This window comes from Muntiacus reevesi, chromosome 9 (genome assembly GCF_963930625.1).
Source record: "Muntiacus reevesi chromosome 9, mMunRee1.1, whole genome shotgun sequence".
In the NCBI taxonomy this organism is placed as follows: Eukaryota; Metazoa; Chordata; class Mammalia; order Artiodactyla; family Cervidae; genus Muntiacus; species Muntiacus reevesi.
This window is the reverse complement of record NC_089257.1, coordinates 2,425,460-2,442,316: the sequence shown is the minus strand read 5'-3', so window position 1 is coordinate 2,442,316 and position 16,857 is coordinate 2,425,460. Positions and strand designations below refer to the sequence as shown.

At 38.9% G+C, this 16,857-nt stretch overlaps 1 protein-coding gene across 1 annotated transcript; it reads right to left on the bottom strand.

Annotated features, from left to right (window-relative positions):
• Positions 1–10,827: 10,827 nt before the first annotated feature.
• On the bottom strand, positions 10,828–11,772 carry LOC136174732 (olfactory receptor 5B12-like). Its single transcript, XM_065944916.1, has one exon. The coding sequence runs from the start codon at positions 11,770–11,772 to the stop codon at positions 10,828–10,830; it is 945 nt and encodes a 314-aa protein (XP_065800988.1).
• Positions 11,773–16,857: the final 5,085 nt, after the last annotated feature.

Sequence of the window (16,857 nt, the reverse complement as noted above, 5' to 3'; positions counted from 1 at the left end):
TGGAGAACAGTCTGGTGGTGCCTTAAGAAACTAAAAATAGAGTTGCCATGTGATCCAGAAATCCCACTCTTGGCATGTATCAGGGCAAAAGTATAGTTCAAAAAGACACATGCACCCTATGTTCATAGGCTTCCCTGGCAGCTCAGATGGTGAAGAGTCCATCTGCAATGCAGGAGACCTGGGTTCGGTCTGTGGGTTGGGGAGACCCCCTGGAGAAGGGGAAGAATAGTGGCTACCCACTCCAGCGTTCTGGCCTGGAGAGGTCCGTGGGCAGGGGAGCGTGGCAGGTTGCAGTCCGTGGGGTCACAAAGGGGGTCACAAGGTCACGACCGAGTGCCTTTCACTACGTTCACAGCAGTACCATTGACAATAGCCCAGACATGGAAACAGCCTACATATCCACCGACAGCTGAATGGATAAAGATGTGAGATACGCACACACACGCTCACACACACCCACGAGAGAACAGTACTCAGCCACAAAAAGAATGAAATATTGCCATTTGCAACTAAGTGGATGGAACTGGAGACCATCATATGATGTGAAGTAAAACAGAGAAAGACATACCGTATGATATCTACATGTGGAGTCTGAAATATGACGGAAATGAATGTATCCATGAGACAGACACAGACTCACTGACACAGGCTTGTGGTTGCCAAGCGGGGCAGCGGTGGGAAGGGTTGGACTGGGAGGTCGGGATGAGCAGAGGCAAGCTATCACACACAGAATGGATAAACAGCATGGCCCTACTGTGTAGCACAGGGAACTGTTTCAGTCCTGTAATGAACCACAATGGAAAACAATATGAGAAAGAATGTGTAACTGAATCACTCTGCCGTACACCAGAAACTAACACAGTATTAGCCAACTCTACTTCAATAAAAAAATAAAACGGCAAACAAAAAAAGAAATTGTAGTACATATATAAAATGGACTATTGTATATAAATACACACACTCCACACACACACACACACACACATATATATATTCTTGAGAGTCCCTTGGACTGCAAGGAGATCAAACTAGCTAACCTAAAGGAAATCAACCCTGAATACTTACTGGAAGATGTAAGCTGAAGCTGAAGCTGAAGCTCCAATACTTTGGCCACCTGATGGGATGAGCCAGTTCATTGGAAAAGACCCTGAGGCTTGGAAAAATTGAAGGCAAAAGGGAAACAGGGCAGCAAAGGATGAGATGGTTGGATAGCAGCACCGATTCAATGGACAGTGGACTTGGGCAAACTCCGGGAGTTGGCGAGACACAGGGAGGCCTGACGTCCACAGCCCATGGGGCTGCAGAGTCAGACACGACTTAGGGCCTGCAAAGCAACAGCACATATACATGAAATCTAGAAAACGGCGCAGATGAGCGGTACCGTCCCTGGGCGGGGATAGTCACGACGCAGAGAACAGACTTGTGGACATGGGGAACGGAGAGGGTGGGATGAGTGGGGAGAGGGGCACTGAAGATAGATGTGTGTAAGATAGATATCTGGTGGGAAGTTTCTCTATAACCCAAGGAACCCAACCCGGGGCTCTGTGACCTCCTAAAGGGGCGGAGGGAGGGAGGCTCAGGAGGGAGGGGATATATATATATATTTATGGCTGATTGATGCTGTTGTACGGAAGAAACCAGTGCAACATTGTAAAGCAATTACCCTCTAATTAAATATTAAAAAATAAAAAACAATTACAACATGGAAATGGAAATAAGAAGGTAGAGCAATAGCCTTGTTCAACCTCTGCTGGAAATGTGAATGTCAAGCAACTCAGATTTTTCACCCCTCTGCACGTCCCTAAATGACCACAAGAGCTCTGCAAATATTTATTTTAGAATTAAAATAAATTTTAACTATAGGAAAATCTGTAAATAGGAAGTCTGTGAATCTGAAGATTGACTGTATATATACTCATTTCATCCTCTCAACAATGCTATGAGGTTCATTAGTCATTACCATCACTGATTTTATGGGATAACTTAGACTCCAAAAGATTGCTTAATTTGTTTGATTTACATGAGTAGTAACTGGCAGAGTCAAGTTTTGTGCTCAGGCAGACTAGTTCCTAGTCCTCAAGACATTAACTGAAATTTGAACTGAAGTGAATTAATTCAATTTATGTCTTCCACTGCATCCACTGGACCACACTTAATATTGGTAATTAGGAAAACTGAAATAACTAATATGCTGTCTCTGGATTGGGGACTTACAATGGAGTAAGACAGACATATGCATATGCAGCAGAATGACTGCAACAGCAAATATATCCAACCTGCAACAACAGCGCAGAAGAAAAATAATGTACTGAGCCTAAGAACTCAACATCTGGGAAGAGGTGAATAGCATCCTAAAGGACCCTGCCATTTACTCTCGGGAACACTGTCCTAACTTAAGTTTTCTGAGCCTCACATTTTTCATCCTTAATAACAAAGATGTACTGTGAATGGGGCAATAGTTAAAGTTAATAAAATAAAAACAATAAGTATAAGCCTGATGAGTGTTTGTGCTAATAATATATTAGGATGAAATCATGGTTTCTACCTTGGTTTGAAAAAAGTAGGATGCAATATTCAAGTCTTCAGGCTGTGGGCCATTTTTGAAGTTTGACAGCCTCTCCTCTTAATTAGTCTTTCCTCACACAGGTGACGCAGTGGTAAAGAAGCTACCTGCCAATGTAGGAGGCTCAAGAGACATGGGTTCAATCCCTGGGTCGGGAAGATTCCCTGGAGTAGGAAATGGATTGTAGCCCACCAGGCTCCTCTTTCCTGCCTGGAAAACTCCAAGGACAGAGGAGCCTGGTGGGCTGCAGTCCCTGAAATCCCGACGAGCTGGACAAGGCTGAGTCCTGAGCACGCACACACACTGTGTCCGCTCAGGTCTCCTGGCCCCTCCAGCAGGCCTCACTGTCTTCCCTGCCCATCGCTGGTTGTAGCGGCCATTTGCTCACTTCATTCTTTGAGATCCATATTTTACCCTGGGTTGAAACAGTCTTCTGCTGCTTCAATTTACTCCCATGGCCGTCACCTATAATCTGCATCACAAAAATCTAGGGTTGAAATTGTATTTGATTAACTTGCAGATCTGCTTTTGAGGTGCTCTTCACATTCTAAATTTTTTCATTTGGACTTGAAGCCTATGTCACAGCTTCTGTTTATTAGCAACCACTCTTCTTTACCATCTTCTCCTTCACAATTTTCATGCCCAGAGCATAAAGACAGTTGTATTTGTTCACCCTAAACTAATATAAAGAACTTTTTAGCATATACTTTGTTCTATAATCTCTAGTAAGAGCTTTTTATATATGCAACTGTGTATATATTTCATTTTATCCTCATGACTTAAGTTAGGTAGCATAATATTTACACAATGCTTATGATATTTATTAAGGTAATTTATGAGTTGACAGGAATAACTTATAAGTTACATTTTTCTACAACTTTATCCTACAGTGTTATAAGGTATGGATTATTATTATCCACATTTTGGTGTTAAGGAAACCGAGGACTTGAGAGGCTATGTTACTTCATAAAATTCCACACCTAATAAAAACTAAATTCAAGAGTCACATCCAGGTGAGAGAGATTTTAAAGCTTATGCCCTTAGCCACCACTCTTTTAACTTTTCCAGATGTGCTAGGGGTTTCCCAGGCAGCTCAGTGGTAAAGAATCCGCCTGCAATGCAGTAGACACACATTCAGTCCCTGGGTTGGGAAAATCCCCTGGAGAAGGCAATGGCAATGCATTCCAATATTCTTGCCTGAGAAATCCCCATGAACGGAGGAAACTTGTGGGGGTTCCATGGACCCCTGTCCATGGGGTCACAAAAGAGTGGGGCACGATTGAGCATCTAAACAACAATAAGACATGCTAGTAATAATATGAGTGACATAAAGGGGAAAAGAAGGGCTTTGTAATTCACGGTGATCCCCTTGTAGTCTAAAGACGTATCATTTCACCCCGTTCTATGTAACTTCAGTAATAAGCCTAGAGTTAGTAAAGAAAACGAAGCTGCCAAATCAGAGCAGTCTATTTCACATGTTTTGTTCTGTTTTCATTGCTGCCTGGTTGCTCTTATCCTCTTCAGGAACGCTGCCTGCGTGGCGTTTCCTAAATATCACAAACTCCCCACTGATGTAGATTTGGATATTTCATAACCAGTTCCTCCTCACAGTTTGAGGAAAATATTGAAAACATCCAATATTCTGTGAAAATATCTCAAAGTAGACCCAGGCTCCTTACTGCTTTTGCATGGATTTCACGTCTCACTAAAATTATATAAGACATTAGAAGCTTACCTTGCTCCTTGACAAAAAGCGAAAGGCAACCAGCAGAAACTCAACCAGGGTGGAATGTATAAGCCCTATAGGAAACGCTCTCTCGGGTACTGGCAAAAAGATGTTAAGGTCTCTGAAGCATGAATAAGTGGAAGAAAAAGCATTTACATGGAACCAGGAAACCTAGGTTCATGCCCTATATCTTGAATGGATTATTTATGATACCTTGGGAGAGTCATTTACCTCTGTCAAGTTCAGTTTTCTTATTTATGAAACAAAAATAATAAAATTACCTGTCCCACACATCTCACAGAAAACTGTCTGTGAGTAGCAAATGAAAAATGATGTACAAAGCAATTGGGCAAAGGGGTTATCATTTTAGCCTCAATAAGTATAATTCTGATCTTAGAGTGTTTTCTTTGACTGTGGCTGCAAGTTCTAAGCAAATCCTGTTTGGAGGAAAACTGACATGTATGCTAGAAACTACTAACATTCAGGTGAATAAAAAAAGGAACAAAACGGTTGTGCACCCAAACTGGTCCTCTATGATGATGTTTAAAGTAGTAACTTTGGAGTTTCCAAAGACTACTGAGTGGGAACCTAGAGCAAGTCATAGGGACACAGAACAGTCAGGGGAATAGGTCCCTAATGAGAACATCCACAGCTCTTCATCTCACTTATTTAGCAGAAAAGCAATTAAACGGTCTGTGGGGAGTGTGAGCGCCTGTTGAGTAAGTGCACCAATTCATTTGCACTACTTGGCCTTAGAAAACTAACTGTCTGGTTGAGGATGTGTAATTTACGTAAAGTTATAGCCACACTCTAACGTATAGCTCTAACAGCCTGTGCAGATGAGTGTGGCCATACAGCCACCACCACCTCATGATCCAGGACAGCTGTCAACTCACCTGATTTCCCATACTTCTTGATGCTTGACCCTTCTACCACCTAGCAACCACGGACCTGTTTGCAGCCCTTACAGTTCTGACTTTGTAAGAACGTCATTAAAAAAATGAATCAAACCATAGGCTGGATTTTGAGGGTGGCTTCTTTCTCTTAGCATAATGAATTTGCAATTTATGGATTTGGGTAGTTTTTCCGCAGTCCTGTTTATTGCTGAGAGGCAATATGTGTATTCAGCACAGAGTGTTTATCCATTCCACAGTTGAAAGAAAATTGGGTTGTTTTCAGTTTTTAGCTATTACAAATAAAGTGTCAATAAACATTCACATGCAGACTTTTATGTGAGCATATGCTTATATTTCACTTGGATAGATTCTTAGGAATGAGATTTCTGGGTTATATGATATAGTCAACCTGTCTTCCAAGATGGTATACTATTCTGCTTTCCTGCCAACAATGTATGAGAGTTCTGATTGCTTCATATCTTTGGCAGTATTTGATATTTACAAGGTTTTTAATTAGTTACTATAGTAGGTTTGTAGTGTATCTCTCTTTTTTAGTTTGCATTTCTCTGATGACTGATTATGTTGAAGATCTTTTTGTGTACTTATTTGCCATCCCTATTATCCTTTTGTGTGAAGTCTCTGTTAAAATCTTTTGCTCATTTTACTGTATTTGTTTTATTATGATAGCAATGTGAGAATACTTTACGTGTTCCAAAATGCAAGTCCTTTACTGATAAGGACTGATATGTGATTTGTAAACACTTTTCCCTGGTTTGTAACATGCCTTTTAGAGTTTTTTTTTAAACAAATATTCCAACTATATCAGTTGAAAATACATACTATACTTTCTATTTAAAATTGCCTTTGCAAAAATTGTCAAATGTCAACTAACTGTATCAATATCGCTATATTTTTGGAATCTCTGTCGAGTTCCAGTAACATTTAATCTAATGCAGCTATCCTTTGTCCAATACTGCAGTACTTGACTATTGTAGTTTAAGGGTGGATCTGGAAAGGAGGAATGCGAGTGCTTCAACTTTGCTGCTCTTTGAAGTTATCTTGATTATTCTAATTTATTTGATTTTTCCATATAAACATTCCAATGTGCTTCCCAGTTTTTACAAAAATTCTTTCTTGGATTTGGGAACACAGATATCTTAAAATTAGTCTTCTAATCCATGAATGTACTGAATTTCTCCATTTATCACATTTGATTTATTTTTTTGTTTGTTTGTTTTTGTTTAATCACTAAATCATGTCTAACTCTTTTGCAATCCTAGGGACTGTAGCCCGCAACTTTCCTCTGTCCACGGAATTCTCCAGGCAAGAATACTGGAGTGGGTTGCAATTTTCTTTTCCAGGGGATCTTCCTGACCCAGGGATCGAGCCTGCATCTCCTGCAAAGGCAGGCAGGTTCTTTACCACTGAGCCATGAGGGAAACCTCAAAATTTTATAGTTTTCAGCACATCTCACACATATCTTGTAAGGTTTATACCTAAGTGCTTTACATCATTGGTACTATTGCAAACGGTACTGCTTTAAAATTGCAATTTGTATACCATATGTGAAATAGATCACCAGTCCAGGTTCGCTGCATGAGACAGGGTGCTCAGGGCTGGTGCACTGGGATGACCCTGAGGGATGGGATGGGGAGGGAGATGGGAGGGGGGTTCAGGATGGAGAGCACATGTCCACCCATGGCTGATTCATGTCAATGTATGGCCAAAGCCACTACAATATTGTAAAGTAATTAGCCTCCAATTAAAATAAGTAACTTAAAAATAAAATACAAGAAAAAAACAAACAAAAAAAATAAATAAAATTACAATTTCCAATCATTTATTGACATTATATAGAGTTATGATGGATTTTTTAATGTTGATCTATCTTCTTGATGACTTGCTAAACTCATTAGTTCTATAGTTTTGTTATTTTCTTTGTGATTTTATAAGCAGAAAGTCATATATTCTCTAAATTGTGGGGATTTTATTTATTCCTTTCCAACCAATGTGTTTTTTCTTTTTTTCTTGCTTTGCTGTATTAATGTCTATCACAATGGATAAAAGTGGTAAGAGGAGATATCCTTGCCTATTTCTAATCTTGGGAAAAAAGCATTCAGTCTTTCATCATAAATAAACTGTGAAGCCAGCTGTGTTTCATAGCTGTTTTTTTTATCATGTTTGTGAAGTTTCCCACTACTAATACCTTTTGGAGAGTTTTTATTGTGAGTAAATGATGTATTTTGTCCAAGGCTTTTTCTGCATCTATCTAGATGATTATATGGTTTTAGTCTAGTGCTACCATATGATTTCACTCATATGTGGAATATAGAACAAACAAACATGCAACATGGATAGATCTAGAGAGTGTCAGACTAATGAAGTCAAACAAAGACAAATATCGTATGATATGGCTTTTATGTGGAATCTAAAAAGGGTAGTATAAATGAACTTATCTACAAAACAGAAATAGTTACAATGAAAAAAATAAACTATGGTTACCAGGGTTAAGGAGGAAGAGGGATAAATTGGAAGATTGGAACCGACATATACATACTACTATATATAGGTGACTAGATAACTAATAAGGACCTACTGTCCAGCACAGGAAACTCTACTCAGTACTCTGTCATGGCCTACATTGGAAAAGAGTCTGAAACAAAGTGCGCATGTGTATAAATGATTCACTTTGCTCTACACCTGAAACTAACACAGCACTATAAATCAACTCTACTCCAATAAATGTTAAAAAGATGCAGACAGTACATGAACACACCAAACCAAACAGAAACAAACATCCAGATACAGAGATCAGAGTCCTTGTTACAAGAGGGGTAGGGAGAGTGGGGAGGACAAAACTGGTAAAGGGAATCAATATAACCAATAAATGGAAACTAAATTTTTGCTGGTGAGACTGCTATAGTGCCTACAGAATTAGAAATATGTACAGTAAACATGAACCTTACATAATGTTATAAATAAATGTTACCTCATTAGAAATTAAATAAAAGAGAACAAAAAACACAAATAAAAAATTCCACAGCATCTTAATATAGGATATTATTTTGAAGTCCCACTTGTAATTACTTGAAATCCTATTTGGTCATGACTCTTTAAGCATTTTATATATTATTAGATTTGATCACACACAATGATGAAAAGGATAGTTGTACATATAAGAATAAACCAATGTAATATATCACATTAGTAGAATGAAAGACAAAACTCATATGATTATCTCAACAGATATAGAAGCATTTGACAAAATTCAACAGCTTTTCATGATAAAAGCTCTCCATGAATTAGGTACGAAAGGAATGTAGTAATAAAGACTACACATGATAAACCCACAGCTGTATCATACTCGGCAGTGAAGAACTGAAAGTTCTTCTCTGAGATCAGGAGCAGGACAAGGGTGCTCTCTCTAACCACTTCAGTATAGTAATAGAAGTCCGACCAGACTTTTACGTGGACCATGCAGCTGTGGATGCACTTCCACTTGATCATTTCTTACAAGTTTTCGTTTCTTTATCAAAATCATCAGCCTGATTGTTATGTTTTTCCAACTTTTCCACCAGAATCTTTCACATATTAATCATATTTATTGGTTGGCCAAAGAATTTGTTAGGGTTTCCTCATGATGCTACAGAAAAATTCGAATGAACTTTTTGGCCAACCCGATATTTTGTATGGCCTCTCTGATAGTTTCAGTATCCCTGTCAGATCAGCATTTGATTCGATTGATTGCTTTGTCACTCAGGAACGTATTGCCTCTTTGTATTTCTTGCAGTTTTGTTTTGGAGGCCAAACACTGTGTGTGAAGCAATAAAGCTTGTGGTAGAGTTTATGCCTGAAGATAGGCCTACTTTTTGTTCTTGTTGTGGTTTGGCTAGAATATTAGTGTAGACAGCTGGCTCAATCTAGTTACAGATGAGTCAAACTGAATTTGCGTCTTGTTTCTATAGTTATTGCCAGTGAATCACATATGAAGAGACTTCATATAGCCTGGCCACATTTTAGGATGGAGGCTGGTTAACAAGGTATTTCCCAATATCCGTTACCTTCTCAGTTTTAAACCTTTCCTTTGCACTTGAACCTCAGACAGGGTCGCCGTGATCGTGCCCCTCTCCTAGCGGTAGATTGTGTTTCCTTACTGCTCAGAGTTGCATAGCCCGCTTGTCAAAAGCAGAGTCCTTTCACTGTTTTGATATGGCTTTCATCTTACACACAAGTCTCCTTGGTCTCAGAGGTGGGGCCCTTCTCAGTGATCCTGACCTACGCTGCGTGGAGTAGACCTCTAGTAGTCTTATCCCAGGATATAAATTAAAAAATCAAATAAATAAACCAAATATATAAAGTATAAAATTCACTAAAGTGTATGAATAGCAGATTTAAGCTGGCAGAAGAAAAAAAAAAACAGTGAAACTTAAGATAGGTCATTGAAAATATACAGTCCTAGGAACAGAGATAAAAAAGAATAAAGAAAAATAAAGTCTCAGAGAACAGTGGGATACTCCAAAAGAACCAACATATGCATAATGCAATTCCCAAAAGGATAGAGAGAAAGGGACAGGAAATCTTTGAAGAAATAATAGCAAAAACATGCCAAATCTGAGAAAAAGAATGGACATATATATAATTCAAAGGTATTATATATATAATTCAAACATAACATATATATAACATATATATATGTTATATACATATACATATACATATAACATACATATGTTATATACATATACATATATATAATTCAAAATTGTTAACATTTTGAGACTCAAAATATTAATGCCTTTGGACAGTACCAATTCATAGCACTTATATACAAAGAAGTTATTAATACTATTGTAATTCTTAGTGCTCAAAATTTTTAAATTAAATATTATACTTTTATTTAAGTAAATTTAACTTGCCTTTATGATCCTTTTCTTTTTCCTATATTTCTGTATATTTTCTGTATTTAAAACGTCACATAAACATTATTTTTAGGTATGACTCATATGACAATTTATTTAGGAAAATAAATGCCTGTGTAAAAGCATGCAGTTTTATTAAAAATAGGAATAAACAAAGACTCAATCTATACTCAAAATGCTTTGGAAGCACTTACATAAAGGTTATTTTTTAAAAAGTAGGAACCTATTGTGTTTTCAATATAAAAAAGATGAAATACAATTTTTAAAAAGCCAAACATACACATCTTATTTACCTTAAGTCAAATATTTATACTGAGAATGTGTTCCCAGACAACAAAATAAAAGTTCTAAATTCTATTATAATAATAGACCCATCTCAAGTATGTCTTAACTAACTTCTCTTCTGTAGATGTGTGGGTTTCATGAGCTTTTCATGAATGATGTACATGCATGCATATGCTAATACATACACGTAAATGTATATGTTCATGTGAGAGTGTGGGTGTGTAGGCTTACTAGGAAGAATTTTTAAAATAAAAATCCCATGTTCTTGGTAACCCATTCTCCCTTGTTATCACATTTTTGGATATTTTAATTTGTAAACTTAATCAACAGCTGGAGAAATTGCCGTAAGAATTTAGAAATGTGTGGGATAGACAGGAAAAATATTTTCCCCAGATAGTTGGAGGTGGAAAAAGTTGCCTTATCATAGCTTTAATGTAATTAAAATACAAATCCTATAGAAGACTTTGCCTTCCCCACAGCCGTTTTAAAGGCACTCTTGACCTCCCTGTTCCTCAGGCTGTAGACCAGTGGATTCAGCATGGGAACGACCACGGCGTAGAACACGGACGCCATTTTGTCTGCGCCCATGGAGTGGCTGGAGCTGGGCTGTAGGTACATGAAGGCGCCTGTCCCGTAGAAGATGGAGACAGCAGTGAGGTGGGAAGCACAGGTGGAAAAGGCCTTCTGGCGTCCTTCAGACGACCGCATCCTCAGAATGGTGATAGATATAAACAGGTAGGAGACGAAGATGACCAGAATAGAAAAGAGGTCGTTGAAACCCACCACGAAGAAAATAACCATCTCACTGACGTAGCTGTCTGAGCACGAGAGAGCCAGCAGAGGGGGAGCGTCACAAAAGAAGTGACTGACCACGTTGGACCTGCAGAAGGAGAGCCTGAAGACGTTCGCGGTGTGGACGCAGGCGTTGAGGAGGCCGCAGCAGTAGCAGCCTGTGAGCAGACGCGCGCAGGCTCTGGTCGTCATGGCGGTGGCGTAGTGCAGGGGTTCGCACACGGCTGCATGGCGGTCGTAAGCCATTGCGGCCAAGAGGAAGCTCTCTACGGTGATGAAGGCCACGAAGAAGAAGAACTGGGCGGCACACGCCTCGTAGGAAATGGTTTTGTCTCCTGTGAGGAATCCTGCCATCACTTTGGGAGTGACCGCTGAGGAGTAACCAAAGTCCACCAGAGAGAGCTGGCTGAGGAAGAGGTACATGGGCGTGTGGAGACGAGAGTCCAGCAGGATCAGCCCGGTCATCCCCAGGTTCCCAGCCAGCGTGAGGAGGTAGATGAGCGAGAAGGTGAGGAAGAGCAGGATCTGCACTTCAGGGTCATCGGATAACCCCACAAGGACGAACTCAGTCACCTCTGTGGTGTTTTCCATGGAGATCAACTGTGAATTGTGTGGCTGCTCTGTAGCAATAAAAAACAGAACGAAAGTAGTAAATGAAAGTTAGTCTCCATGGAAATCAATTATCATGATCACTCTGTGCTTTATTTCCGTATTAAAAAAAACTTGTTTCCAGGAGTGTTTAGATTTAAAGCATGGCAATGACAACCAAATGCAATTTTGAATTATTAATAAGCCATAGAATAGTCCAGGGAAAAAGACTTGGAGATGACACATCCAATCTAAGTTCATAGAAAAGTGAATTCAGATAAAAATTTTAAAAAGGGATTTAATGTATATTATCAGATTAACTGCTAACCAGAGCAGCTCAGACAGCCAAAACAAAGTTTACAAAATAAACACAAATTATTTTTGTATTAAACTACAATAGTTTAATAAAATTAATGTGAAATTGAATTAACTTTACTTCAACTGACATTGTCTTTTTTGTTGCATCAGAACATCTGTATATCATGGTGAAAGACAGATAAAACATGTCCTAAAACTATAATGAGTTATCACCTCACACCTGTCAAAACTGCTGTCATCAAAAATTTTACAAATAACAAATGTTGGATATGATTTGGAGAAAAGTGAATCTTCATACTCTGTTGGTGGGAATATATGGTGGCAACCATTATGGACAACAGTATAGAGTTTCCTCAAAAAACTAAAAACACAATTACCATGTGATCCAGCAATCCCACTTTTGAGCATATATCTGAAAAAACAAAATAATTAGAAAAAAAACATGTACGCCAATATTCAGAAGCACTATTTATAATAGTCAAGACATGAAAGCAACCCAAATGCCCATCAACAGATGAATAGTTAAAGAAGATATGGTACATATACATCAATATGATGGAATATTTCTCAGTCATAGAGAAGAGTGAAATTCTGCCATTTGCAGCAACACAGATGGACCGAGATAATATGCTTAGTGAAATAATACAGAGAAAGACAAATATTATATGATATCACTTATACATGGACTCCAAAAGAAATAACACAAATGAATGCGTACAACTAAAAACAACAACAGACTCATAGACTGAAAAAACAAACTGGTGCTTACCACAGGGGAAGCAGAGGGGAGAGGGGTATGGGTTAAGAGATATAAACTCCTACAACTTTGGGATTAGTCAAAATGACTAATATTACTACATTACTTGAAAGACAGAATAGATTTTAAAAGCTTCATTTGTTCAAAGTTGAACAAGTTTATACTTAGCAGACACTCAAGATATTTTTGTGTTTTTCCTCTTAGTCACACAATAAGTATCCATGTTCTAATAGGATCTCTATATTGTTTAGATGTCCAATTCCCAATTATGTGAAACAGAAGAAATCTTCAAAACATCAAGCCCATCAAACTCTGAATAAATGAGAGACCTGTTCCTTTCTCTAAAGAGATTTTTCTGATTACCTCTATCCATGCAAATTTATGCAGACAGTAGATTTCATCTAGTAGATTTAAAGGTTTATCTTATTCCTGGAACAATTCAGCATGCAAGTCTAGCACCTTCATATGTGAGTGGATCTTAAATCAGAGATTCAATGAATGAAAAAATAGTAAACACCCTATTGTGATGTTGTTCTTCAGTGTTTGGCCAGAATGCATAAAATCTCTAGAGATAGGAAGAAACTGAAGGGGAAAAATGTTATTGGAATCAGCTTACTAAAATTCTACTCTTTGATCTGCTGGTCACTCTTCTTAGATAAGTCACTTCACCTCTTTGAACTTTGAAATCTTCATCTATAAGATGGAAATCATAGAAAATTACACCCTCCCTTAAGACTCTTGCTATGATAAGAAAATAAAGTCCAAAAGTACCTCATACTTGGTAAAGGGTGACCATCACAATCACAGTCATCATCACAGTTATTTTGGGTTGTTTTCCATGGACATTGTTGAATGTTCTTAGCAATATCACAGTTTGGGGGAAGGTCATTGCTGCTACTAGATGATTATTAACAGATGAAAAGAAAAGCAAATGGTCCAAGTAACTCTGACTCTTCGACTGTACTCTCTTATGATGACAATTGGAGTCATGTGGAAACCAGGAGGGAGTTTTGTAGTCATGGAACTCTCATAGGACAAACACCCTGTGAGGGCTGCAAACCTTATTATCTCACCTAACTAGGGAACATGTGATTGAAGTGTCTGTGGGGATCCAGCTCTGCTTGTTGAGGGAGATCATGAGTGTATTTATACGATTTGCAGGAATTCTCCTTGATGATGCACAAAATCATCCACAGAATATCTCTGGAGCTGCAATGTGACATAAATATTGAGGGATGGGGTAAGAATTTTGTAATTAAAAGAGAGAAGTGGATTCCAGAAATTAGTTCTGTTCTGCCCGTAGTCCAAGTCCCCGGTCGGGAAAGAAGACTCCTCAAAACAATGCAACTCGCAATAGGGGAATTTATTACTGACTCGAGCCAGGGCCTCCCGCCCTCACCAGGTGTGTGAGGACGAAAGGCCCCGAGCCCCAGTTCTCTCGGGTATTTATTAGGTCAAAATAAGTAGCAGGTAGTTGGCGCAATCAGATTGGTTACACAGTAGGTTGTTGGTGCAAGCAGATTGGTTACACAGTTGCAAGGTAATTTTTGTTGGCCCTACGTGGGGCTTTCAGCTTTCCCCTGATAGGTTCCCTTTTATCTGGCTAGGCATATGTTGATTGGCTGGCTCCAGGAGGCCTGATAATTATGTTACCCCGGGAAACCAGGCCTATTGCTAATCTAAGCTGCCTGCCATGGCATTAGCCATGACAGCCTCACAAGTTCTTCATTTTGTTGTTGTTCAGTTGCTCAGTCATGTCCAACTCTTTGCGACCCCATGCACTGTGGCATCCCAGACTTCCCTGTCCTTCCCTGTCTCCCTGAGTTTACTCAAACTCATGTCCATTGAGTCAGTGATGCCATCCAGTCATCTCTTCCTATATTGCCCCCTTCTCCTCTGGCCCCAAATCTTTCCCAGCATCGGAGTCTTTTCCAGTGTGTCGGTTCTTCACATCAGGTGGACAAAGTATTAATTCAGATGACCATTATATCTACTACAGTAGGTAAGAATGCCTTAAGAAATGGAGCAGCCCTCATAGTAGAAAAAAAAAAAAAGAAAAACCAACCAAACAATAACAACCAAAAAAAAAAAAAAAAACCAGTCTGAAATGCAGTACTTGGGTGAAACCTCAAAAATGACAGAATTATCTCAGTTTGTTTCCAAGGCAAACCATTGACTATCACGATAATCCAAGTCTATGCCCCAACCACTATCCTAAAGAAGCTGAAGGTGAACAGTTCTATGAATACTTACAAGACCTTCTAGAACTACTAAAAACACCAAAAAAAAAAAAAAAAAAAAAAAAGTCCTTTTCATCATGAGGGATTGAAAAGCAAAAGTAGGAAGTCAAAAGATACCTGGAGTAACAGGCAAGTTTGGTCTTGGAGTACGAAATGGAGCAGGGTTAAGGCTAACGAGTTTTGTCAAAAGAACGCACTGGTGATAGCAAACACTTCTTCCAACAACATAAGAGATGACTCTACACATGGACATCACCAGATCAAATCCCTTATGATTATACAGTGAAGGTGACAAATAGATTCAAGGGTTTATATCTGGTAGATAGAGTGCCTGAAAAACTATGGACAGAGGTGATGATCAAAACCATCCCACAGAAAAAGAAATGCAAGAAGGCAAAGTGGTTGTCTGAAAAGGCTTTACAAATAACTGAGAAGAGAAGTGAAAGGCAAGAGAGAAAGGGAAAGAGGTAGTCATCTGAGTGAAGAGTTCCAAAGAATAGCAAGGAGAGATAAGAAAGCCTTCCTAAGTGAACAATGAAAAAAAAAAAAAAAAAAAGAGGAAAACAACAGAATAGGAAAGACTAGAGATCTCTTCAAGAAAATTGGAGATATCAAGGGAATATTTCAGACAAAGATGGGCAAGATAAAAGATGGAAACAGTAGGGACCTAACAGAAGCAGAAGAGATTAAGAAGTGGAAAGAATACACAAAAGGACCATTTAAGAAAAGGCATTAAAGACCCATGTAACCATGATGGTGTGATCACTCGCCAAAAAAAGACGTCCTAGAGTGGGAAGTCAAATGGGCCTTAGGAAGTATTATTATGAACAAAGTTAGTGGAGGTGATAGAATCCTAGCTGAGTTATTTCAAATCCTAAAAGATGATGCTGTGAAAGTGTTGCACTCAATTGTTGTTGCTGTTGTTCCTAAGTCCTGTCTGACTCTTTGCAACCCCATGACCTGCAGAAAGCCAGTCTTCCCTGTCCTTCTCTATCTTCCAGAATTTGCTCAAATTCATGTCTTTTTGTTGCACTCAGTATGTCAGCAAATTTGGAAAACTCAGCAGTGGCCACAGGACTGGAAAAGGTCAGTTTTCATTCTAGTCCCAAAGACGGGCAATGGCAAAGAATACTCAAACTATCATACAATGGAAGATGAGCGCCCCCCCCCCCCCTCCGCCCAGGTCACCAAGTGTTCAATATATGACTGAGGCAGAATGGAGAAATAGCTCCAGAAATAATGAAGAGGCTAGGCCAAAGAGGAAATGGAAATCCTAAAAGATGATGCTGTGAAAGTGCTGCACTCAATATGTCAGCAAGTTTGTGAAACTCAACAATAGCCACAAGACTGGAAAAAGTCAGTTTTCATTCTAAGCCCAAAGAAGGGTCATGCCAAAAAATGTTCAAACTACCCTGTTATTGCATTCATTTCATATGCTAGCAAGGTAATGCTCAAAATCCTTCTAGTTAAGCTTCAACAGTACATGAACCAAGAACTTTCAGTTGTACAAACTGGATTTAGAAAAGGCAGAAGAACCAGAGATCAAGTTGCCAACATTCATAGAAAAAGCAAGAAAATTTCAGAAAAACATCTACTTCTTCTTCATTGACTATACTAAAGCCTTTGACTGTGTGGAAGTGATAGTCACTCAGTCATGTCTGACTCTGTGTGACCCCATGGACTGTAGCCAGCCAAGCTCACTTTAACATGCCAGGCTCCTCTGTCCATGGAATTCTCTAGGCAACAATACTGGAGTGGGTAGCCATTCCGTTC